At 48.8% G+C, this 25,184-nt stretch overlaps 1 protein-coding gene across 1 annotated transcript in view; it reads right to left on the reverse strand.

Annotated features, from left to right (window-relative positions):
- LOC142302826 (uncharacterized) overlaps positions 1 to 25,184 on the reverse strand; it is a 93,303-nt gene that overhangs the window by 38,323 nt on the left and 29,796 nt on the right. Inside the window, exons 8-11 of the mRNA XM_075343936.1 lie at positions 18,666 to 18,721; positions 7,530 to 7,756; positions 6,036 to 6,304; positions 2,662 to 2,793 (exon numbers count right to left, since the gene is read on the reverse strand). Coding sequence (XP_075200051.1) covers positions 2,662 to 2,793; positions 6,036 to 6,304; positions 7,530 to 7,756; positions 18,666 to 18,721 — 684 coding nt within the window. The remainder of the gene's footprint in view (positions 1 to 2,661; positions 2,794 to 6,035; positions 6,305 to 7,529; positions 7,757 to 18,665; positions 18,722 to 25,184) is intronic.

The raw sequence follows: 25,184 nt of genomic DNA on the forward strand, positions 1-25,184 counted from the left end.
ATGTTCCATGTTGGGATATTGTCCATAACTCAAGCCAGGGGTGGAGCAGTGCTCCCTGTGAGGTCACGAAGGTAGGAGGGGACCTGGATCTGCCCAGGTTGATAACCCTACTTCGGCCATTTTCCAGGGTTCTTCTGCTCGGGGGCCTGGTTGGGAAAGACCTGTGAGGGAGTTCCTGGAAACCTGGTCTACAGCGCCCCCCTGTGGCCAGACGCAACAAGGTAACTGCTGGAACTGTGTATGCCTGTTTGTAACCCATGCTTTGACTAACTGTACTCTGACATAACTGTATATTCTGTAGATTCCCTATTGTATATATTGTAGTTTCTAGTGTGCTTTAGGCTGATTAAATTATATAATTAATCTTGGGCTGTTCTGTTATCTCGATCTTGAATCCCACGTCTGTGTGTTCGGCTAATAGTTACCGTAAATCGGTTGGTGGCAGCGAATTGTGCCAAGGATTATTGTGGGGAGGCCAGTGAGATTCGGGGAGATTTTATATATTCCGCCCGCGGAGGTCGGGGGAATATATACCTTACTCTCACCGGGGACCCTTCAATAATCGGCATAAGTAGTATAGCGGCCTCCTTGCTTATGGTCGGGCAATTCCATAATTGGCCTGACTATAAGAGGGGCGCTAGAGAGCGCGTCACGTGCTCTGTCTGTCGGTCGGGAGGTATAAAGGAGGGGTGACCCCCACTTGTTACCCCCCGATTGTGACGTACTGGTAGCCAGCGCGGGGGATTTCTGAGTGACCCCCCCGGTGGTTTGTGACAATACTGACAGCATGAACTTCTATACTTACCTGTTCATGGTGCTGATGCCTCTGCTGCTGCTTCCGGTCCTTGGTGCAGTGCATATGCAATGAGCATAATGAGCGGGGGTCGGAAGCAAGTGACAGCAGTGCTGGAGAAAGGAGAGTATAGAAAAACAATTTATTTCACAGACACGTGGTTTTCTCCAGTACGTGTCACACTGATGTCACACGGATCACATCAATGTGCGGTCCGTGTGACACTTGTGCTGCCGGAGAAAAAACAAACAAGTTTTTGTGTGGCGCACACGGACACACGTATACTGCACATGGACACATGGTCCATGTAAAAACACGCATGTGTGGGCAAACCCATTTATTTTAATGGGTCTACGTATGTCAGTGTCTCGAGACACGGATGTGTGAAGGGGGCTTTAGGTCAGGAATGGATCGAATGAGCACTTAGTCAAACCCACTAAGACCTAAAGGAGACACAGGGAAAACTGTTGTGAATACATTTTCCAGTTTGGGGCTCCCTCTTGTGGTCAGTGCTGGCGGTGCAGTTTATTTGTGGAATGAAAGCCACACACCTGTAGAGGACTGGCAATCAGGGTCAGATTGGGACTATATAACGGAGTAGTTTTCTCTTGTTACTTGCCGGTGCTCAATTGTCTCCTGTGTGTTAAGGACATTCTGTAACCAGCCCTGTTCTCTACCAGAACTCCTCTCATAAGTGGTCTTTGTACCTCTGCTGTTTGTTTTCCACTTTCTTGTTGTTTTTTTCTGCTTTGATACTAATGCTTGATTCCTATTTTGCCTGTGTGAAGTTCTTGGTGAAATGGGATCATTCCCGTATACTTAGCTCCATAATTCTCCAAGGTATGTTTGTCATGCTTGGTATTAATTCAGTCTCTCATCTGTATTAGTGTTTTTTGGATCCCAGTAACATCAGAGTGCTGATACAGTGGGGGAGAGGTTGTGTGACCTCAGGAATTTTCCATATCAGAAGTGCTGGTATTTATTAGGGTTTATTTTACGGTTGCAGACAGTGCTCCTTCCTATCCTTTACTATAAAGATAGTTTGGGCCTCACCTTTCCTGAATCTGTCTTTTCTAGCTTTGTATTGTGTTTTTCTATATCACCGTAGCCTTTACATGTGGGGGGCTAGCTATCTTTAGGAACTGCTCCGAGGCAGATTAGCTTTCTTATATCTCTATCTGTGAGAATATTTAGTTCTCCGGCTGTGTCGAGAGGACTAGGTCATCGTAGGCTCGTCTCACAGCTACTTCTAGTTGTGTGTCAGGATTAGGTCTGCAGTCAGTTAAGGTTCCAGCCACTCTTACCATTTGGGATTCCGCATTTTTTGATCCTCCTCGGTCCCTGAATCATAAAAGAAAACAAACCGGGGAAAGTGAACAAATAACTTATCTCCATGAAGACTCAGGGAAAGGAACAGCAGCAAACAATGTTTGTTCAGCTGAATACAAGCCGACTGCTCGCATCCAGGGCCTGTATAGGAATATAACTCTGTCACCAGCAAAGACTAAGGGGAAATGTGGGTATTTAAAGACACAAGGGGAAGTGATGATGACTAGCAGCTGAAAGATGAGGATATTTGCGGGGTCCTAAAAGTAAAGCGATTAACCACAAGCAGAGAAGATACTTTACATAGGATACCATTTACACCACAGCAGGAAGAATAGGTTCAGGAAGGTCAGCAGTTTGTGTAACCAAACACTGTGACCTTCTACAGCCGGACACCCCAGGACTATGTCACCCATGACACTTCCTTCTCCAGACCAAGCATCAACCACACTCCCAGAAATCATGATCATGCGGTCACTGATCATCAACGACAACAACTAACAATAACTACAATGCGGAGGTTTCCTTAAGAAATGAATTACCTGTGGATAAACTGTTACTTCTTCTGGATACCCGGCAACACGGTATTTAATATTTTTTTGTACAGGGTCTTCGATGTGTGGAGGTTTGTCGATTTTTAGAAATCCATCATCTAATTGATATTCATCAAGAATCTGAAATTACAAAACGACAATCCGATAGGGTTTATAATAACAGAATAAAAAAAAAATACATGTATTCAAAATTTGGGTCTATGAAATTTTTTTCAAATCCAATGACCGATTTTTAGGTTTTTTTAGGCCCAGATTTAAAAAAAAAACCCCAAAAAACAAAAAAAAACTAAAACCTCTTCCATATTTAACCATCACTTATGGATTTTGCACAAATTGTGCAAATTACATACAAGAGAGCTGAACAAGAAAAATCTTTATTGTAGCAAAAAGCGTTCTGCACTTTGTAGTCTTTGCACATTTGCACGTTGGGCGTTTTGTTTACAGTCCAGTATTTTCTCTGTAGCTGCTATTTGTGTAGGAATATGGGCACAGTGATCTGTGCAGCCTTATGAGATTAACGGTTCAACACTGCCCTCTGCTGGCCGAAGACAGAATAGATAGGCGCAACACATTTAGTAACCTAGGGATCCAAAACGGGTAGGATGGTTCCTGGGGGAAGGCTTTGGGAGACAGACCAGTTCAGCAGCAGACAAGGGAAGAGGAAGAGGAGAAACTGGAAGAGGTCTTTAGACACACAGAGGGAGCAGTGCGAAGACGTGCAAGCTATGGGGAAGAAGCCTCCCCAGCAGAAGATTCGTGCTGCAAAGAGACTGCTCTGGAGCAGACTGAAGCAGGTAGTCCGCAAGTCCCGAACCTAGAACCGCCCAAACAAGCCCTCAAGACCCCCAAGAGCTCCCGCACCACCCAACAAGCCCTCAAGACCCCCAAGAATCCTCACACCGCCCATCAAGCCCTCCAGACCCTCAAGAGCTCCCGCACCACCCAGCAAGCCCTCAAGACCCCTAAGAGCCCCCACACCGCCCATCAAGCCCTCCAGACCCTCAAGAGCTCCCGCACCACCCAGCAAGCCCTCAAGACCCCTAAGAGCCCCCACACCGCCCATCAAGCCCTCCAGACCCTCAAGAGCTCCCGCACCACCCAGCAAGCCCTCAAGACCCCTAAGAGCCCCCACACCACCCATCAAGCCCTCCAGACCCTCAAAAGCTCCCGCACGGCCAAGCAAGCCCTCAAGACCCCCCGCACTGTCCAGCCAGCCCCTGAAGACAGGCCTCAAGACCTCTGCTATGCCGGTCAAGATCCAGACCCCCGCTGTGCCGGTCCTGACCCCCCCAGCCCAGACTACGTGGTCAAGCTGCAGACGTTGCCTGTCAAGATGCCCAGCTGTGGGTAACCCGAATCCGCCAAGCTGTCACCTTCTGCCAGCCGTGTGTTACCTTATGCGGGGATTATAATGGTAGTGATTTAAGCTTAGTTTGTTCCACAAGATAGTGACTGTGACCTGTAGAGATGGAGGTTATAGGATCTGAGGACTACGAACAGAGGCTCTGACATATAAATATACTTTCCCCCATAGTAATTAACGTGGGCTACGAGTTATTGAGGAGCGATTTTCCCTGAATCTGTATGAGCTGCTGTGTTTATTATTGTGCAATTTAAAACCAAACCTATTCTCCTTGTGACAAGTTTCCCTTGTCCTTCCCTGTCCCCATTTATGTATTAATAAATACAGTTAAGTCACCACTGAGTCTTCTTTCTCTGTGCGCTGCATCTTGACCCTGTTCTGTTTCTTGAGCACATAGTGTTTTATATTTGCCATTTGACTACATATTGTTGCACTATTGCACTTTGGTAGACATTACATTTCTGTTTTTGTTTTTAGGGTATTTTGTTTACAATTCTAACAGACCATAGATCATATGTTTTAGCGCTGGTCATTAATATTTAATATGTATATTTACATACAATGAGCTTTTGCTGTGCCGGGGGACCCATATCCCGTTTTGTCGTCATTATCTCTTCAGTTTTACTTTTTTTTATAATACCTAGATAGGGGTTCCCCTGCCAGTTGCTCCTCTGGTGGTGCTCAGCGTGAGTCATCCCTCTGGCAAGCGGCTGTCGGACCCTCTGATGCTGTGCCGGGATAATCCCTGTATAGGAGGTCCCTCACTGGTTGCTCAGCGTGAGTCATCCCTCTGGCAAGTGGCTGTTGGACTCTCTGAAACTAAGCCGGGATAATCCCTGTATAGGGGTTCCCTTGGCGGTTGCTCCTCCGGTGGTGCTCAGCGTGAGTCATCCCTCTGGCAAGCGGCTGTTGGACCCTCTGGGGCTGTGCTGGGATAATCCCTGTTTAGTGGTTCCCTTGGCAGTTGCTCCTCCGGTGGTGCTCAACGTGAGTCATCCCTCTGGCAAGTGGCTGTTGGACTCTCTGAAACTGATTCGGGATAATACCTGTATAGAATGTTCCCTCAACTGTTGCTCCTCTGGTGGTGCTCAACATGAGTCATCCCTCTGGCAAGTGGCTGTTGGACTCTCTGAAGCGGAGCCAGGATAATCCCTGTATAGGGGTTCCCTCGGCTGTTGCTCCTCCGGTGGTGCTCAACGTGAGTCATCCCTCTGCAAAGTGGCTGTTTTTTGGACTCTCTGAAGCTGAGCCAGGATAATCCCTGTATAGGGGTTCCCTCACCGGTTGCTCCTCCGGTGGTGCTCAACGTGAGTCATCCCTCTGCAAAGTGGCTGTCGGACCCTCCGGTGCTGTGCCGGGATAATCCCTGTATAGGGGTTCCCTCATCGGTTGCTCTTCCGGTGGTGCTCAACGTGAGTCATCCCTCTGGCAAGTGGCTGTTGGACTCTCTGAAGCTGAGCTGGGATAATCCCTGTATAGGGGTTCCTTCGACAGCTCCTCTGGTGGTGCTCAGCGTGAGTTCTTCTGGTAAGCAGCTGTCGGACCCTTTGGGGCTTTGCTGGGATATTCCCTGCATAGGAGTTCCCTCGCCGGTTGCTCCTCCGGTGGTGCTCAGCCCGAGTCATCCCTCTGGTAAGCGGCTGTTGGACCCTCTAAAGCTGTGCCGGGATAATCCCTGTATAGGGGTTCCCCTCACCGGTTGCTCCTCCGGCAGAGCTCTGCATTGTGACCCTTTGGGCCCTCTCACCACCTGCTCTGTAACCAATCCTATAATAAACCCTCTTCTGTATTCTCCATGTACTCTCCAGTGTCTTGCTGTATTGGGTAATGTGCTGCCACAGGTCCCCGGTGGTCCAGCGAGTCCACAAGTCAACGGTGTGACAAATTGGCCAGTTTTTGTGCAAATTAATAAGTGTATTCTATATAGCAGTAATGCAGTTTTTGTTTTTTGGACTATTTATATGTCTGTCGGGTCTACCATGTTTCTGTAATCACTCACCTCCTGGGAATTTCTGCAGTACGGCATTACATAGAGGTGGAATAAGTATTGCTCTGCTGCATCAACTTTATACAGGATGATTAAGTAAATCAGGACCATTCCATGGATCTGGATCTTACTCCTTCTTGATGTTAAGATGACCCCCAGGTGGGAAAATGTGGGATTCTCCAACAATATAGAAAAAGGATTGATCTCCGTTGGTGTCAGCAGCGCCATTTTTCCATCTTTAAACTGAGCGCAGTTAATCATTGCTGTGTCCTCACTAAAGCCTAGAGGATAGAAAAGGATATTGTATCGTGAAGGTGCTAGAAAGACTAATAAGTGCTGTGAGATATAATCCTATCACAAAAAATTACAGATAATCAACATTAAAAGCCTCTCCAATAGTAAAAAGTGTCCTGAACGTTGGAGCACACTATAGGGCAGTTTGAGCACTGTTTATCTGGGCACTGGGAGCCATTCATCTGAGCTAGGAAGTGGCTGTGGCCTCCTGACTAGTAAGGATACTTTGAAACGTCTAGAGAATAAACCGCACTGTTACCCTCTCTTCATTAGGCTCCTTTGCTAGATTTAAAGGGGTTGTCCACTACTTTTACATTGATAGCCAGTACATTGAACAGGAAAAATGCAAAATTCGTCCTTATCGCAACCCATAAGAGAGTGTGTGTGTGTGTGTGTGTGTGTGTGTCCGGGATTGGCATCTGCACCGTCACAGCTACAGCCACAAAATTTTGCACACTCACCTCTGGAACCCGAGAGCGTCATAGGCTATGTTTTGAGGGGAAATTTTAACCCCGCACTTTACAGTTAGTTATTCACCAAAAAACCTGCCTCTAATAAAGCGAATGGAGCTGGGAGCCACAGTGCAGCCAGAACTTCAGAAGAATGCGCAGCCACACCCTTATATGGAATGTTAGCATGTCACAATGCAGCCAGGGAAAGAGACAGACACAGACAGGGTAAGAGACAGACACAAAGAGACAGACAAAGACAAAGACAGACTGACAGGGAAAGAGAGGGAAAGAGAGAGACAGGGTAAGAGAGACAGACAGGTAAAGAGACAGACGGAGACAGAGACAGACACAGGGAAACAGACAGACAGGGAAAGAGGGAAACAGACAGACAGGGAAAGTGACAGATAGACAAACCGGGAAAGAGATTGAGACAAACTGAGAAAGACAGACAGAGACCGGCAGGGAAAGAGAGACAGAGAGATATATACAGAGGGGGAGACAGACATTATAATTACATATATATATATCTATTTGTTTTGTGGTCTTTGTGTGCAGAATACATTTTTGTTAATACATTCTATTTTGTTAACAGCAGTTATTAACCCGGGCGAAGCCGGGGAGTACAGCTAGTTCTTAATAATACGCCAAAAACAAAGTATAGTTTGTAGCTGCATTAATAAATTATTTTACCATTCCTTCATTCTGAAATTGAGAGAAGGTAACACCTATACAGCTCAGTGCATCCGAAAAATGGACTTACTCTTTAGGCAGAGGTAATGGGGCAGGTGCACAGCAGACACAGCGCTGGGATCACCACTTATCCTTATGTTAAACAGCGGACCCAAAATCTCATAAGTGTTCTCTGGGATGTCTTTTAAGTGATCGCGCCAAGAATCCACTTTATACTCAATGATAACTGGTCCGTTTACCAAAAATTTTAATGCAGTCTTCTGGCAGCGGTAGAGACCGGGAGACTTCAGCTCTAATCTGAAACACCAAGAGAATAACACGTCAGTTGTAAATTACGACTTATGATGCCTATAATTAAGCCTGGATCGGCCATCTGCCTGACCGAGCAGATTCCCGGTGGGCCATTCTGCACAAACCCACAGTAGGCGGTTTTCTCCCACCACCACCTCTCGTCACCACTTTACATGTATGGGTGGGAACGGAGACATTTGGCCCCTGGACTTAAGGCCTCCTAAGATGTTCAACCTCTTAATGCAGTGCTAATATATTACAGGTACCCTGCAACTGCAAGAACACTAAGCTGTAGAAGACCACAATTATGCTAACCACACATCGGGGTGATGTTGGCTTCCAGGAGCCGGAAAGAGCAGAAGCGAAGAGCCAGAAATGGTGCCTCTAATGCATGTGCCATTTCTGAGGTGGCTGTGGGCGGCTATTTTTAGGCTGGGAATGGCCCAATAGCTATGGGCCTCCCCAGCCTGAGAATATCAGCCCCCAGCTATCTACTTTAGATTTGCTAGTTATCAAAAATGTGTTTTTTTTTTTTTTTTTTTTAATACTTTATTAGGTTAAACAAGATTGAGTACCCTTTAGTACCACATGAAAGTCACTAAAAAGGTGCAAGTTTATTATATGTAGGGAAATTGGGAAATTAGTTCTCTGCAGGATATGTAGCTCTCTATATCTATTTATCCATCTAACTATATCTAATATCTTTCTATCATCAATCTAATATCTATTTATCTATTGCCAGGAAGGTATGAACTTCATTTGCTATGAGCTTCATGTGATATGTGAATAAAAATCATTCACCATACAAATGTTCCGTGTTCCGTCTGATTTTCTTCTCGCACCCATAGACTAAGAAGATCACTTAGACATCAGATGCAATCTTTCCTTGGTCTTTTGGTCTTTGCGTATAGTATTATATTTATGGAAGGATTTTTTCTGGGCATCTTTTCCTAGTCACTAGGGGCGTTTGTTACCCTTATGAAGTGATGTGGTGAACTTAGTCAATGAACCTGGATTTAGTCATTTGGTGGACATTTTTGCAGTAGTAGGGCCTTTTACCAGAGTGATGATTGATTTTGAGATCAATTAGTTCACAGCTTTTGGCGCCATTTTTGGCACTCAGTGGTGCATGGATCATTGGCCCAAGTTGAGGACTCACTAAGGTTTGTGTCGGAATGTTTTCTGATTGTGGTAGCTGATGAGTTTTGGGGGAAACTTGTGTCTAATGGTAGAATCCTTTTTCTTGGACAAATATCAACCCCCGTTGGCAGATCCAAATGGTGCGATGTGACCAGAATCCTTATTGGCATTATTGGAGGAAAACTCACAGAGCTTCCTTTGCCTTTGGTATCACAAGATACTTCTAGGAGACATGGTTATGCTTAGAAACATGTATTTGTGGGGCAATTTACCACGTTGAGGCAAAGACTTTGCTCAAAGGGCGCCATAAGGTGGATTCAGCAATCAGGGCGCAAAAACATTTGTTTGGGTTGCCTTTTCCTTAAAATTGAATGGATTATTTGATGTTACAAAACATTCTATAGTCTGAGAGGTGTAACGCCTGCCTGGAACCAAAGTCTCAGAATGGCTGACACGGACATGCTAGAGGAAAGACGCCCACTAAGCAGGACCCCAAGAACCACAAAACCCTTTAACCCCTATACAGCGATTTGCAAATACAGGGCCCCGGAGATTGCCACCTCAGGAAAGCTGAGTCCAAGAAGAGTAGCCATCAGGCAGAGTCAAACCAGGGGATACTGAAAAAAAAAGGACAAAACCGGCAGACAAGGGCGTAGGTCAGGAAATCAGGCCGAGGTCAAAACCGGAGATGGCAGGGAGGTACAAAAACAGCAGGCAGGAGAGTAGTCAGAGCAGGCAGAGGAAAAAATTACAGGGATCAATAGTCAGAACAGAGTGGGAACCAGACACAACCAGGAATACAAAACTATATCTGGCAGTGACCAGCAGACAAGAGGGGGAATTAGAAGGGTGTGGTGTCTTCACTTTGGCTGTAGCTGAATGATGGTAACTTCACCAGCAGACCGGAGGCGGAATTAGAAGGGTGCGGTGTCTTCCCATTGGCTGTAGCTGAATGGTGGTAATTTCAGCTGGATGACATACGCCACCACAGTCAGCCAGTGGTACTGCAGGTCCCAGGGACACCCAACTTAGTGGATGAGCGGAGCCTGTACAGGCCAGAGCCACTGGCACTGACTCTTCTCCTATCACCAGCACAGTCCACGGCGGGAAAACGGCATCGCCTGATGACCGAAGCAGAAGTCGCAGGAGCGGTGTCCGGTGAGGACCTGACAAGAGGTCATCAAAGGATGGATGGAGGAGGTAATTTTGACTGATCGATAACATACAGTGTCTTGTTACTTATTACTTAACTAATTAGTAGATTTGGCTTTTGTTTGCAGAGACAATTTTGAAGCAGCACGTTTTAGAGCAGCTTTTTCTTTAGCATTTCTTACACACTGTAGATTAGGGAGTTGGTCACAGCTAGCAGAAAAATGTAAGGAGCTTTGTACGTGTCGGATGTGATGGTTGGAGACTTTGCGATCATAGGGTGCATTAAGAAGTCAATAATGGACCAGAGGTCATTGAGGTCATAGATTATAACTAGGGCTTTGGGTTCAAAATTTTGTCCATTAAGAGTTGTTCGTTGCTTTCACTTGTTTGCGTACCTCTGGGTGTTAATTTCTGTTTCATGTATTGTGCTCAAAGTATTAACTTTGAGGCAATTTTTAAACATTTTATTGGTACATTGAGTTTCCAACCATCTGAATTTGGGACCTGCTCTTATGGCATTGGCACCACCACTAAAGGCAAATGTTTTCGGTATGCCAGAAAAAGGTGCCAAGAAATTAGACCACTGGAAATCTGATTGTTTTAAATTTTATGTTCGACTGGATCATTTATGAAATTGGTATGCAAGAAAATCTCGTGTCTATAATTTATTTTCCTCACAAGTACTGGCATGGATCCACAGGATCGTAATTCTTTCAGATTTTGGGCCAAAAGAAGGACCTCGGTACATCCCTGTGGATTAAATTTTGGCCTCAACCAGGATAAGGTTCACAGGTGCTCAGGGTTTGTATTGAGGTGGGACGTTGTCCAAGGTTGTAGGCAGAGGCCAAATGTATTACCACTCTTTGGTATTTGTTTTACACACCGAAGGTAACAATTGTGGCAAGTGTAAATTTGGGAAATTAATAGCCTTAAATAAGCAGAATGTGGCTTGTTTTCACCTGAACTAGTAAAGCCTATGCACTTTGTGGAAGGGCTGCAAAAAATGTGGAAGGGCTGCAAAAAATGAGAAGGAGGGAGTGCAATACACCCTGGAAGACACATAGATAAGGGCATCAGAATACATTTTTTTTTTCCCCATTGTTAAGGAGTAGGACTCCTAGACTAGTAAAGATTATGCATTATGTGCAAGAGCTACCAAAAATTAGAAAGAGGGACTGCAATACACCTAGGAAGGTAGGTAGAGGATGGTCTGAAAACACAATTTTTTGCCCATTATTCAGGAGGGATTGCTAGAATTGTAAAGCCTATGCACTATGTGCAAGGACTGCCAAAATCTGGAAGGAGGGACTCCAAGATACCCCGGAAGACACCTAGAAGACAATATTAGAATACACTTTTTTTTCCCCATTGTTAAGGAGAAGGGTTCCTTGACTATGCACTAAGTGCAAGGCCTGCCAAAAATTAGAAGGAGGGTCTGCAATACAGCCTGGAAGACACCTAGAGGAGGGCCTCGGAATTAAATTTTTTTTGCCCATTATTAAGGAGTGGGACTCCTAGGCCAGTAAAGCTTACGCACTGTGTGCAAGGGCTGCCAAAAATCAAAAGGATGGACTCGTGGCTAGGGGACTCATGGAAGATAGATCTTGTGGCTGAGCATATTTTTTGTGCTCCTGCATAAGGCACAGTTACAACTGGCCCACAGCCTCGGCCTCTGTATGCACCAACAGCAGAACGTCCACTTACCCGTTCCTTACTGCTCTCCTTCAGCATATTACATTAGGTAGATGATAGATGCCTGCTAACTTTCCGGCATTAATAGCGAATTAAATAGATGTAGCCCTGACAAGGGACTTTTGGTTTCAGGTTGCAGCAGGAAGGACTGTAAGGCTGTAATCATGCCTGTAATCACAAACTATCCCTTCTCCAGCAGCTATCCCTACACTGAATGCGGCAAACAGCAGTATTAATAGGGAATAGAATAGATGTAGCCCTGACAAAGTATTTTTTGTTTTAGCCTGTAAGGACTGTAAGGCTATAATCCCTCTTTTTATGCCTCTAATCCAAACCTATCCGTGCCGCCCCCGTGGAAGCAGCCAAGCTGCTCGGATCCGGGTTCTCATTGGCTCGAGGGTCTCCGGACCTGGGGGTCGTGCAGCCACTCAAATGAAGGGGGTATTTACAAGGTATTATAGAGTTTGTGACACCACCCGTGGTGCACGGTAACTGGGGTGAATACCGCCACTGCCGTTGGGGAGTACCCAGGGTGATGACGGGGGGCAGCCAGGTGTTGTGACCCTCCAGGGGTAGGGAGGATGCCCCGGGACTCGGTGCAGGGGTAAGGCCCGTGGGATGCAGGGATCATTCTTGTACTCACTCAGTCCATTAAGCAGACACCCGACAACCAGGTAAACCAAGTCTCTGGACACCGCTGCCGCTGAGGGGAGCTAATTCGGGTCCCGTCCCCAATGGTGCTGCCTGGTGATCCATAACCTGCCTCCTGGCACTAAGATTACTTCTCTGGTGGTCTCTGTAGTGTGAAACGTGCCGGGTCCCGGTCCCCACTGTGGCTAAGTGTGGGAGCTTGCTCTCAGGGCTCACGCTTGGGATTTTCTGGACCATTTTGGATGGAAAGTTCTATCCCCCTCATTGCGCTAGTGCCCCGATTTTGGAGCGGTTGGGAACGAATCTTGAAGGCTCCGTTCTCCACGAGTAAATTATCAGGTTGCCTGCAGCTACTCCCTGACCAATGGTCCACGTACCCAATCGTGCCTCGGTCCCGGATTGGTGACGGTGCAGGCCGCTGGCTGTCCTGCTCAACAGATCCGAGCCCCTTGCCATGATCCCCTGTGACTGGGGGTCCAACTCCTCTAGGCCCAGATCACTGTCTGCAACCTAGACAGCTTCCTTATGGGAGTCAACGCTCCTGACCACCTCACAGCTCGAGGGCTACTCTCCACCATAGACTACCAACTGACTACACTCCTCACCTCCCCTCCCTGACCCCCCAGGTGGGCGACTCTATTCCACTCAAGCCGTGCACTGGTGTGTCTGGTGGGTGTAGTGCAGGGTGTATCTAGGATTTGATTTGCTGTTGTAGGCAACAGCATTTGGTTAGGGACCCATAACCAAGAAGGAGGTGGATATTGCACGGGAGGGCAGATTGTGCAATACCCTGTGACGACCTGATAGTCCAGGGGCATCACATATCCATCCTGCAACAACTATATATTTCTACACGGTTTCCTGGGTAGAATGAGCTGAGTATCAAGTCACCAGGTCTAATATAGACCCGATGACACGTTCCAACCGGCCAATAACAGTAATGCTAATAGCCAACATGGCTACGCCATTGTGGCGCCCCTGACCTGGTCAGGCACCACTGAGTACTGCACCCATGCTGGGGACAGTACAATACAGGTAATCCAGATGGCTGACAGGGGTGTGGAACACAGGCGCATAGTGATCAGGTCTCACACATGTACCCATGAGAGGACCCCTGGGGATCCCAGGAGGGGGCAAAGCCTATACCTCCACTGGAATAGTGGCAGGGGGTTAAAAAGCCTCCATCTCCTCTCAAGGGGTGTGGTGGAGAGTCTGGTTGCTAGGTGGCGTAGGCAAGAACAGGAGAGGAGGAGCAGTGAGTCAGTTAGAAGGAGAACTCCAGAGGGCTCAGTGAGGAGCAGACCTGTGGGGCTGATGCTGTCTAACAGCGCCCGCGCAGTGGCTACAGACGGGGGAGAACGGTCAACTAGAAGTGCTGCCTGAAAGCCAGCTTCAGCTAGAGAGTGCACGGAGTGGGAAGTAAGGAGACTTCTAGAGAGCACCAGGCCCAACCGGGCGGCAGATCCCGAAGCGAGGATAGATTCACCTTTCCCTGCTAAACCTGCCGGTGTGGGGCTCTTACAGCCCACACCACAACAACCAAAAGCCGCAGCCACGTAACCGCAAGTAGGGCCCATAGGTCACAGGAGGCAAGAGGCTGGAGTGGCCTGGCCCGGGGAACAAGCACACGGCAAAACAAGAAGGGGAGAGAGGCTTGGAGCATCTTCCCTGGGTGACCCCCATAGGGACTCAAAGTCGGGGTCACCCCAAACCACCAAGGGCTAAGGAAGGCGAGTTTGTAGTCACCCTCATACAGTCAGCCGGAAGGATACCTGGTTCCCACCTGGTTCATCCCAGCTACGCCCGGGTTACTCACCCTGCCACCTGAAGTGAGTAAAAACCCTGAAAGACACTCTGCCTGTGTGTGGTCATTCTGCGACTTGTGGTACTACAGCTTTACAAAGGGCCCTGGGGCTTGCCTCACTCTCAGGAGGCTACTACACCCGACTGCACCCACCATCAGCCCCAGGTGCCTCCTAATCTGCAGTGGCGGTCCCCTCTGACCGCAAATCTGAGAGTGGCGTCACGATCAACACTGAAGATTCCCTACCTGTGACCAGCACCAGCTACGTGGAGTCCCTGAAGGTATGCACTGATACAACACCTGCGGGGCTTCACATCTGGCGTCACGAACAGGATAAGGACTAGACCTGTTCAGACAGGTGACCATGTGCCTGGGCGGTCCGCTTGAAAAATTGGAAGCGCCGCCATATTGCCACCATGAAAAGCGCGCTGAAAAACAACAGCAGCCCGCGCTGGAAGAAGTTACCGCCCACGAAGAGGTGTGGCTACCCAGAGATCCCCTGCAGAGTTCTGACCTTGCCAGCTATGAGAGTGGAAGCGTCGAGAGACGGCGGGAAGGAAAGGAAGCCACAAGCCTGCTGCTGGGAGAGGAGCTGCTGAAAGAGGCAGAGCAGAAACTGGACAGCTTGTTACAGGAGGCAGCGAAGAGTCCACTGCTGGGAGACCGTGCAGAAGACGGCGCGGAAGAAATGGCGTCTGACCGCAGGAACCCAGAACCAGGCTCCGCTGCCTGGTGGTACCGAGAGCTGGCCCAGTTTTGCAACCGGCTGGAGACCCGGGTCGTGGAGCAGATTCGGGAGGAACGGATGGAACTGCAGGAGCTGACCGCGGCGGTTCGGGCCTATGAAGGGAGAGCTGCATGCCGAGTGTCAGACAGGACGGCGACGACGCAGACCCCGATGCTGCCACCGGTGGGTGAGTCGAATGATGCCCCGGCCCGCGCAAGTGCCCCGACCCCTGCTGCCACGTCCGCGGTCCCTGAAGAGGCGTCCGGTGCGGCGACGCTGAAGCAGGCCGCAGCCACGCCAGGTGCGGCCCTCCAAGCCCCAGCGGCTGCAGCGATGCCCTGCTCGGCCCACCAAGACCCAGTCCCTGCAGCGATGCCCTGCCCGGCCCGCCAGGACCAGGCCGCCGCCATACAGGGCGCGGCCCGCCAAGCCCAGACTGCTGCAGCGACGTCCAGCCCAGCCTGCACAGAGCCCCCTGCAACAGCGACACTGATCCAGGCCGCCGCCATGCCAGGCGCGGCCCGCCAAGACCAGGCCGCCGCCATCCCGGGCGCGGCCCGCCAAGACCAGGCCGCCGCCATACAGGGCGCGGCCCGCCAAGACCAGGCCGCCGCCATGCCAGGCGCGGCCCGCCAAGAAAAGACTACCTCAGCATTTACCCCGGCCTGTAAGGCCAGAGCAGACACCGCTCCCCGGTCCACAGAGGTCCCTGATCGGCAGCCCACGGTGGGTGAAGACCCTGCATATTGGCAGATGAAGGCTGACCTGGAGGCCAAATTTCCACAATGGCTGGTGAGCCAGTACATACCCCCTCCGCATACCCCAAAGAGTCTCCTGCTAACTCCTGCAGCAGCTACACCAAGGAGTCCCTCACCTGGGCCGGCCGAAGAGCAGCCATCCCCGGCACTGCCACAGCTGGAGTGCCAGGAAGAACTAAGGGGGAGAGGAGGCCAGGAAGCAGAAGGGTTGACTCCGACTCCAGTGCCACCAGTAGCAGATGTGTATTCAGAGCCGGAAATGCTGCCATACTCCCGCTGGGACGAGGAGGACCTGACCCCCTCTGCAGAAGAAGAGCTGCCTAAGAGCTTCACCTGGGAGCCCACAGGCATGGATCCAGCCCGCAAGACACGGCGCAGAAGAACACAGTTTGCTCCAGCACCACAGTCTCCTGAACAGAGAGCAGTCACCGCCAGAGACCTAAAGGAGAAGCGTTTGTTGAGAGAGTCCAAAGCCCAGGCTAGAGGACCCCTGTGTTATGGCGTAGTGGAAGATTTCAACTTGAAAAGCGGCTATGGCTTCATTGTAGCACCAGGAATAAAAGAAGGGATATTTGTAAACCGCAGAGATGTGAACGCTCATCTGCCAAGAGGACACCCTTGCAGAAATCTAAAGATGGGAGATTCCGTTCAGTTCACCCTGCATCAAGGCGAACGAGGACTGTATGCTTTGGGCGTAACGCTATGTCCCAACAAACCTTACAGCCATCCCCTGCAACAAGAAAGACAAGAAAGACAAGAAAGACAAGAAAGACAAGAAAGACAAGAAAGACAAGAAAGACAAGAAAGACAAGAAAGACAAGAAAGACAAGAAAGACAAGATAGAGATAAAGAACCAGATGTAGAAACAGATGAAGACCAAGAACGGAAAGATAAAGATCCTACAGATGAAGACAGAGACAAAGAGCAGGAAAGTCACAGGTGCCAGTGCCCAACGTGCCCTCGCCCTAGTGAAAAAGAGGAGTAAAGTAAAGTACAGAAAAGAAGTACAGAAGTTAAAGTTTTGAAAGTTTTGTTTGCAACGTTTTAAAGTTCAAGAATGTGCCCACATAAACTGATGTGAGAAATAAACTTAAGGCTATGAACTTGCTATAGCCACAAACTCTCGCAGTGTAAATAGTTACACCAGTGGCACCACCACCAGGGCCAGCCTGTTTAGGGGCTTGGCTCGTCTGCAACCAGGGGGGCCCGTCCGTAGAAAAGGGCCTTGGCTCACCTGCGACCAGAGAGCACGCCTGTTTATGGGGCCTTGGCTCACCACCACAAAGAGGGTACCTGGTCAGCACCAACTGTGGAGGCCGCCTCTGCATCCTGCCAGAAGAGGCTGAAGGCGCGGATCCACCAGGCCAGGTATACCCTGAAACCACCAGCCCATGAAAGCCGCCTCTACATCCTGCCAGAAGTGGCTGAAGCCGCGGCCAACGGGAGAGGAAGATTGGAGGAAAGGTCTGGGGAAACGGATGGCCCAGACCTGGTTACCAACAGGACCGGTGACCTGCCTCCTGAGAGGGTTTTGGGTGGGTTAACGGACTTGTGGGTGGAGGGTGGTGATGTCTGATACCTGGTGGTTTTAAAAATGTTTTACATGTTTTAATGTTTTATGCATTTTAAAATGTTGTCTTGCAGCCCGAGGACGTGCTGGTGATAACTAAGGGGGAATGTGGCGCCCCTGACCTGGTCAGGCACCACTGAGTACTGCACCCATGCTGGGGACAGTACAATACAGGTAATCCAGATGGCTGACAGGGGTGTGGAACACAGGCGCATAGTGATCAGGTCTCACACATGTACCCATGAGAGGACCCCTGGGGATCCCAGGAGGGGGCAAAGCCTATACCTCCACTGGAATAGTGGCAGGGGGTTAAAAAGCCTCCATCTCCTCTCAAGGGGTGTGGTGGAGAGTCTGGTTGCTAGGTGGCGTAGGCAAGAACAGGAGAGGAGGAGCAGTGAGTCAGTTAGAAGGAGAACTCCAGAGGGCTCAGTGAGGAGCAGACCTGTGGGGCTGATGCTGTCTAACAGCGCCCGCGCAGTGGCTACAGACGGGGGAGAACGGTCAACTAGAAGTGCTGCCTGAAAGCCAGCTTCAGCTAGAGAGTGCACGGAGTGGGAAGTAAGGAGACTTCTAGAGAGCACCAGGCCCAACCGGGCGGCAGATCCCGAAGCGAGGATAGATTCACCTTTCCCTGCTAAACCTGCCGGTGTGGGGCTCTTACAGCCCACACCACAACAACCAAAAGCCGCAGCCACGTAACCGCAAGTAGGGCCCATAGGTCACAGGAGGCAAGAGGCTGGAGTGGCCTGGCCCGGGGAACAAGCACACGGCAAAACAAGAAGGGGAGAGAGGCTTGGAGCATCTTCCCTGGGTGACCCCCATAGGGACTCAAAGTCGGGGTCACCCCAAACCACCAAGGGCTAAGGAAGGCGAGTTTGTAGTCACCCTCATACAGTCAGCCGGAAGGATACCTGGTTCCCACCTGGTTCATCCCAGCTACGCCCGGGTTACTCACCCTGCCACCTGAAGTGAGTAAAAACCCTGAAAGACACTCTGCCTGTGTGTGGTCATTCTGCGACTTGTGGTACTACAGCTTTACAAAGGGCCCTGGGGCTTGCCTCACTCTCAGGAGGCTACTACACCCGACTGCACCCACCATCAGCCCCAGGTGCCTCCTAATCTGCAGTGGCGGTCCCCTCTGACCGCAAATCTGAGAGTGGCGTCACGATCAACACTGAAGATTCCCTACCTGTGACCAGCACCAGCTACGTGGAGTCCCTGAAGGTATGCACTGATACAACACCTGCGGGGCTTCACACCATTACTGTGATTGGCAGGCAATCCCTGCATATTTAGTGGCTCTGAAAAACAGCTGTGAAACATGCGGGGCGAGGACTCGAGCATGGCGCTTGTGCACCAGGGATACTCGATCGAGCACGCTCTTCCATCACTAGTTATTAGCAAATGTGGTCAGAACTTACCGGTACATGCCATCGGTGGTGCGGATTCCCTCCACTAAGTCTACAGACTCCTGCTCCTGTTAAAGTCACATGTTAAGTAAATGGTGTTAGTATGAGGAACACTGACTGCAGGTAAAGCAAATGTGTGACAAGATATAACTAATACCACCAATATTGAAGGTAAAATCAGATACGTAATTTGGATTATATAGTGTGTGGGATACTTAGAGATTTTAAGTTATTAACGACGAGCGAATAAAATTGTGCCAATTAATGTCAAGTTATTGGGTATTCTGTGACCCAGCAAGATTGAGCTATTTCCATTTTGCTTAGCACAAATAGCCAAAAACGCCGGCTGCTATTTTACACAATACAGAACGTTGCATCATCCAAAGAAGGCTTACAGGACCTAAGGTGGGGCTATGCAGACTTCCCCATAGTGCCTTGCAGCTATTACATCACATGGTATAGTACAGCCAATCAGAAGGAACTATCAGCCAGTATTAAAGTCGTGGCAGGGAGTGCAGCGGCCCTTTGGTGGAGAATCTGGATAGTGACAGGACGTCACAGCTCACAGTTTAGCAATATCAATATTGAAAGCGAATCCCCAGGCTTAATGAATCGGGGACAGTTTTCATTTTATCTGTCCTTTCTGTTACTGAGATATTGGCTTGTAAATTATAGGGCGGTTGTGATGGTGGAATATTGACTGAGGTGTATCATGTGTAGATTCCTATTTTAAGCTTGGTTCACTATCCATTATTTGTATTGCTTGTGTGTACATTGTATTGTCTGTAGGTAATCACCCCCTATAGTGCAAGGTTATAGATTCTTGAACCGCTTCTATCCCTAGGTGTAGGGGGTTGGTGGGCGTGGAATCCACCTACTGTAAACTCTGTTTACCTGGGGGATTTGTCAGTCTGTTTGAGAACTTGAAGAGAGAAGGAAGAAGATTGCACCTCTGAGGGAAAAGCTGCGGCTCCTCACAGAGACCTGGACACTTATTGCCTATTGGATTATATTCGTGTTTCTGGATTCATTTTACCCTCTGTGTGGTGGATTATGTTATGGACCATTTGATTTGCTTGGAATAAATGCTTATTGGATTGTTCATCCCTCACTGTTGATTGTGTGATATGGGAGAAGGACCCGGTCACAGCACCTAATATGCTAATTACCCTTTCAATCAAGGAGGCTTTAGCAGTGATGTTTACTTGTTCCCTTGTATGATGTTGCCCAATAGAGTTAAGACAAAATACATGTGTTGTAAAGAGAAAACAATACTAGTGATGAGCGAGCACTAACCATGCAATTAGAGAGTCGGACGGGCTCGACTTGTGTACAGAGTATAATGGAAAGCAATGGGGGAATCCAGCATCTTTACAGAAGATCTTCGGGAAAAATGTTCGAGTTTCCCATCAACTTCCATTATACTCAGTACATGAGTTGAGTCCGTCTGAGCATCCTATTACTAGTTACAGGCAGGACACACAACGACAGTAAAAACAGTCAGTTGAGCATTTCACGGTAAATAATAAGATATTACAAGCTGGGGCCGGAAAACCACACGTACTCCCAACTATCACAGACTATGAGTATGAAACAAAACAATACAACTGGTACGCTAAGCTACAACCTAACTGGCCTCCGCTAACAGGGAGTTATGGATGCCGTATGGATGCCGCGCTCTTGTTGATGAGGCCTATGCTGTTGAGGAGGGCAATTGGATCAAATACTTGATTATCCTCTTGACAAGGGATTGTGAGAAAATATGTCGATTTGCCTTACATAATTCAGGTTTCAGATCATACACAACACAGATTTGAAGATGACCACCTTCTCCTGTTCTCCACACCTTGCCTGGAATGCAAGGAATGTCCAGATGTAAGAAGACCACCAAATAAGGAAAAGACCCACTGGCCAAGCTAGAAGACCAACCCACAGATCAGATGACACCATGGATTCATCCACTGATGTCTGACCCGCCCATCAGCATCAACACGGATCTCCCCATTGGCTAGCCCATGAACTGTCCCACTAAATAACAGAGGTCGCATGGTCTTTCGTGTTCTGTTTGGTGCCATCTTTACTGTGATCAAGAAGAGATTTCACATCCGACTGACAATTTCTTTACGCATGCACTTGATCCACACCAATTAGGCCAGGCAGTAGGCAACAAGTGATCTCTGGTTGAGTTCACCCTAATAATGCTACACCCTACAGAACTATGGTACCATTGAGGGGGAATCAGTCCAACTACTAGGGTTTCAGTCCAGATGTCGGTGCGCATTTCTCCAAGTGGGCCAAGGAACTCCTCCTCCATCGCGGACCTGGTCTTCCTTCTGACCCCTAGGTTGTGCTTCACTCGCCTTGGGGGTATCTTCTACTCGGTTCAGTATTCACACCACTGAACTCAGGGGTCACTCATGGTCCTGCTGCGATAAGGTTCTCACACCGGTCCTGTAATTCTTCCGACACCGCAGTTCTCCAAGCTTTTCCAACCGGACGGCTTCTTTCCTCTACACGTCCTGCGATACACACACACACACACACACACACACACACACACACACACACTCTTCTCCACCTATGGAACTCCCACTGATCCTCTCTTTTTCCTGCTCTTTATAGCCAGACTAAAGCAAGAATTCAGCTATATAGGGTAGGAAACAAGAAGCGCCAACTCAGCCAGCTAATCCATGGGGACTGGAACGGGGGTACTGTCTCTTAAAGGTAAACTGCACCTCACTTGTAGGAATAACCCCCTACACATGGAAAAGGGAGATGCAATTAGTTATAACTTTTACCTTCTGTTCTTTTATAGTACATTTCGAGTATATTTCGGTTGTTCGTTAACCTTTTATTAGTTGCGTGGGATCCATTGGCCCCCAAGCGAGTTTGTTTTCATCATATCTCTGTCCATTTTGAAAGCTTCCTAGCTTGGACGCCCATGCCTCCACGGTGCATCCTGAGATATTACGTCGTCTACATGTGCCAACGGACAGCGAGCACTTTTTTGGTGCGACTAACTGAAGCCTTTTAACAAGTTGTACTAAAAGTAGCTTCAGACATTTATGGTAGATATAGAAAGCAACATAAAAAGTTGATAATACAGTCAGTGACACAAGACTGGTGGTCTTCCAGAAGACATTGCCCTTGCACGCATTAGCTCTGATTTTCCAGAGAATACTAGGTTTGGTATGGAGCACAGGCCTAAAGAGGTAAGTTCCTGCACAGGAGGCTTCAGATCATCCGCTTCTTCTGTGCCATCCTTGTAAACCTGTGAGGCCACAACTATGAAGAGGAGGCTGTACACTGCCTGAAAACTGTGGTAATAGTGAGGTGGAGGGGGGAGGGGGAGAGGGAGAGGGAGAGAACGGACTGCGCTATTCTCCATAGCGGTGGATTGCGCTGAACGCAAGTGTGAAAGCGCCCTTTGGCTGATGCAGATGCTGACGCCGAGGATGATGCTGACGCCGAGGCAGAAGCCGACGCCGAGGCTGATGCTGATGCCGAGGCAGAAGCCGATGCCGAGGCCACTGCCGCCGAGGCAGACGCCGCTGACGCCGATGCAGACACTGAGGCTGTTGATGATGCTGAAGCGTCGTTCTGCACAGCAGAAGCAATCGGAGTGTATCAAACTTCAAGTCCCCTTAGGGAACTAGTAAACACCAGAAAAAAATGTAAAAAAAAATAATGAAAAAAATAAAAAAAGTTCAAATCACATCCCTTTTGCCAGTGCTGAAAATAAAACAATTTAAAAAAACAAAAAAAAAAAACAAACACATTTGATGTTGCTGCATTCAGAAATGCCCGATCTATCAAAATATAAAATCAATTCATCTGATTGGTAAAGGGCAAAGAACAAATCAAAACGCCAAAATTACGGGTTTTTTTGTTCACACAACATTGCAATAATAAACACCATCTATCCAAACGTGGTATAATTAAAAACATCAGCAAAAGACACGAAAAATAAGCCATCACTGAGCCCCAGATCCCGGAAAACGAGAGCGCTACGGGGTTCAGAAAATGGTGACAAAAGAGCTATTCTTTTTTTGACAAATTTCTAAATTTATTTCACCCCTTACATAAAAATAAAAGCATACATGTTTGGTGTCTAGGAACTCGCACTGACCTGAGAAATCATACTGACGCGTCAGTTTTACCATATACTGAACACTGAGAATATAAAGAAATAAACAATTGTGGAATTGCACTTTTTTTTGCAATTTCACCGCACTTGGGACTTTTTTCCTGTTTTACAGTACAATATAGGACAGAATGAATGGTGTCATTCAAAAGTAGAATTCTTCCTGCAAAAAACAAGCCCTCATATGGGAATATTGATGGAAAAAAAGAGAATTTTGTTTACTTACCGTAAATTCTTTTTCTTATAGTTCCGTATTGGGAGACCCAGACCATGGTGTTTAGCTTCTGCCTCCGGAGGACACACAAAGTACTACACTTAAAAGTGTAGCTCCTCCCTCTGAGCTTATACACCCCCTGGAGAACCAGATCTAGCCAGTTTAGTGCAAAAGCTGAAGGAGAATAGCCACCCACAAGTAAAACAGAGCAAGAACCGGAACAACCGGAGACTCTGTCCACGACAACAGCCGGTGATAACACACGGAACAAGAAATTGCCAACAGGCAACAGGGAGGGAGCTGGGTCTCCCAATACGGAACTATAAGAAAAAGAATTTACGGTAAGTAAACAAAATTCTCTTCTTTATCGTTCCTTTGGGAGACCCAGACCATGGGACGTCTCAAAGCAGTCCATGGGTGGGAAATAAACAGAAAAACTAAGAAGTAGGCGGAGCCTAACTTCACAAATGGGCGACAGCCGCCTGAAGGATGCGTCTGCCCAAGCTCGCATCTGCCGAAGCATGAGCATGCACTTGGTAGTGCTTCGAGAAGGTATGCAGGCTAGTCCAAGTGGCAGCCTGACAGACTTGTTGAACCGTAGCCTGGTGCCTGAAAGCCCAAGAGGCACCGACAGCTCTGGTCGAATGTGCCTTGATCCCCGGCGGGGGAGGCACCTGAGTACACTGGTAGGCATCCGAAATGGTCGACCTAATCCAACGGGCTAAGGTCGGCTTAGAAGTAGAGAGGCCCTTGCGCCGATCTGCGGTTAGCACAAAAAGAGAAGTGCACCGCCTAAGAGCAGCGGTGCGAGACACATAGATCCGGAGAGCACGCACCAGATCCAGAGTATGCAACGCTTTTTCAAAGCGATGAACAGGAGCCGGACAAAAGGAACGTAGGGTAATGTCCTGGTTAAGGTGGAAAGGAGAGACCACCTTAGGAAGAAAGTCCAGAGTCGGACGGAGAACCACCTTGTCTTGATGAAAAAACAAAAAAGGTGACTCCGAAGAGAGCGCAGCCAAATCAGAGACTCTCCTGAGGGAAGTTATGGCCACCAGAAAGGCCACTTTCTGTGAAAGACGAAACAAAGAAACCTCCCTAAGGGGCTCAAAGGGGGGTTTCTGCAAAACCGTGAGAACCAAATTAAGGTCCCAAGGATCTAAGGGCCGCTGGTAAGGCAGAATGATGTGAGACGCGCCCTGCATGAAGGTGCGGACCTGAGCCAGCTGAGCGAGACGCCGCTGGAACAGCACTGACAGAGCTGAGACTTGTCCCCTGAGAGAGTTGAGGGACAGTCCTAGCTGCAGACCGGACTGTAGAAAGGACAGAAGGGTCGGCAAGGAGAATGGCCAAGGAGGATGGCCGGAAGAGCGACACCAGGAAAGGAAAGTTTTCCAAGTCCTGTGATAGATCTTGGCGGAGGAAGACTTACGGGCCCGAGTCATAGTGGAGATGACTTCCGGAGGAATACCAGAAGCAGTCAAGATCCAGGACTCAAGAGCCACGTCGTCAATTTGAAAGCTGCAGAATTCAGGCGGAAAAACGGACCTTGTGAGAGAAGGTCTGGACGGTCCGGGAGATGCCACGGCATCTCTACGGACAGATGGAGCAGGTCCGGATACCAAGCTCGCCTGGGCCAGTCCGGAGCAATGAGGATGACTCGACGGCCCTCCATTCTGATCTTGCGCAGGACTCTGGGCAAGAGGGCTAGAGGGGGAAACACGTAGGAAAGACGAAACTGGGACCAGTTTTGAACCAGAGCGTCCGCGGCGAATGCCTGAGGATCGTGGGAGCGAGCCACGTAAACGGGAACTTTGTTGTTGTGGCGGGATGCCATTAGGTCCACGTCCGGAGTGCCCCATTTGCGGCAGATTGACTGAAAAACTGCCGGGTGCAGGGACCACTCGCCACTGTCCACGGTTTGTCGGCTCAGATAATCTGCCTCCCAGTTTTCCACGCCTGGGATGTGGACTGCGGATATGGTGGACTTGGAGTCCTCCGCCCATTGAAGGATACGTTGTACCTCCAACATTGCCAGGCGGCTGCATGTCCCGCCTTGGTGATTGATGTAGGCAACCGCTGTCGCGTTGTCTGACTGGACTCGAATGTGCCTGCCCGCCAGCAGATGATGAAAAGCTATGAGAGCCAGAAGCACGGCTCTGGTTTCCAGCAC

Source organism: Anomaloglossus baeobatrachus, chromosome 4 (assembly GCF_048569485.1).
Source record: "Anomaloglossus baeobatrachus isolate aAnoBae1 chromosome 4, aAnoBae1.hap1, whole genome shotgun sequence".
NCBI classification, from domain to species: domain Eukaryota; kingdom Metazoa; phylum Chordata; class Amphibia; order Anura; family Aromobatidae; genus Anomaloglossus; species Anomaloglossus baeobatrachus.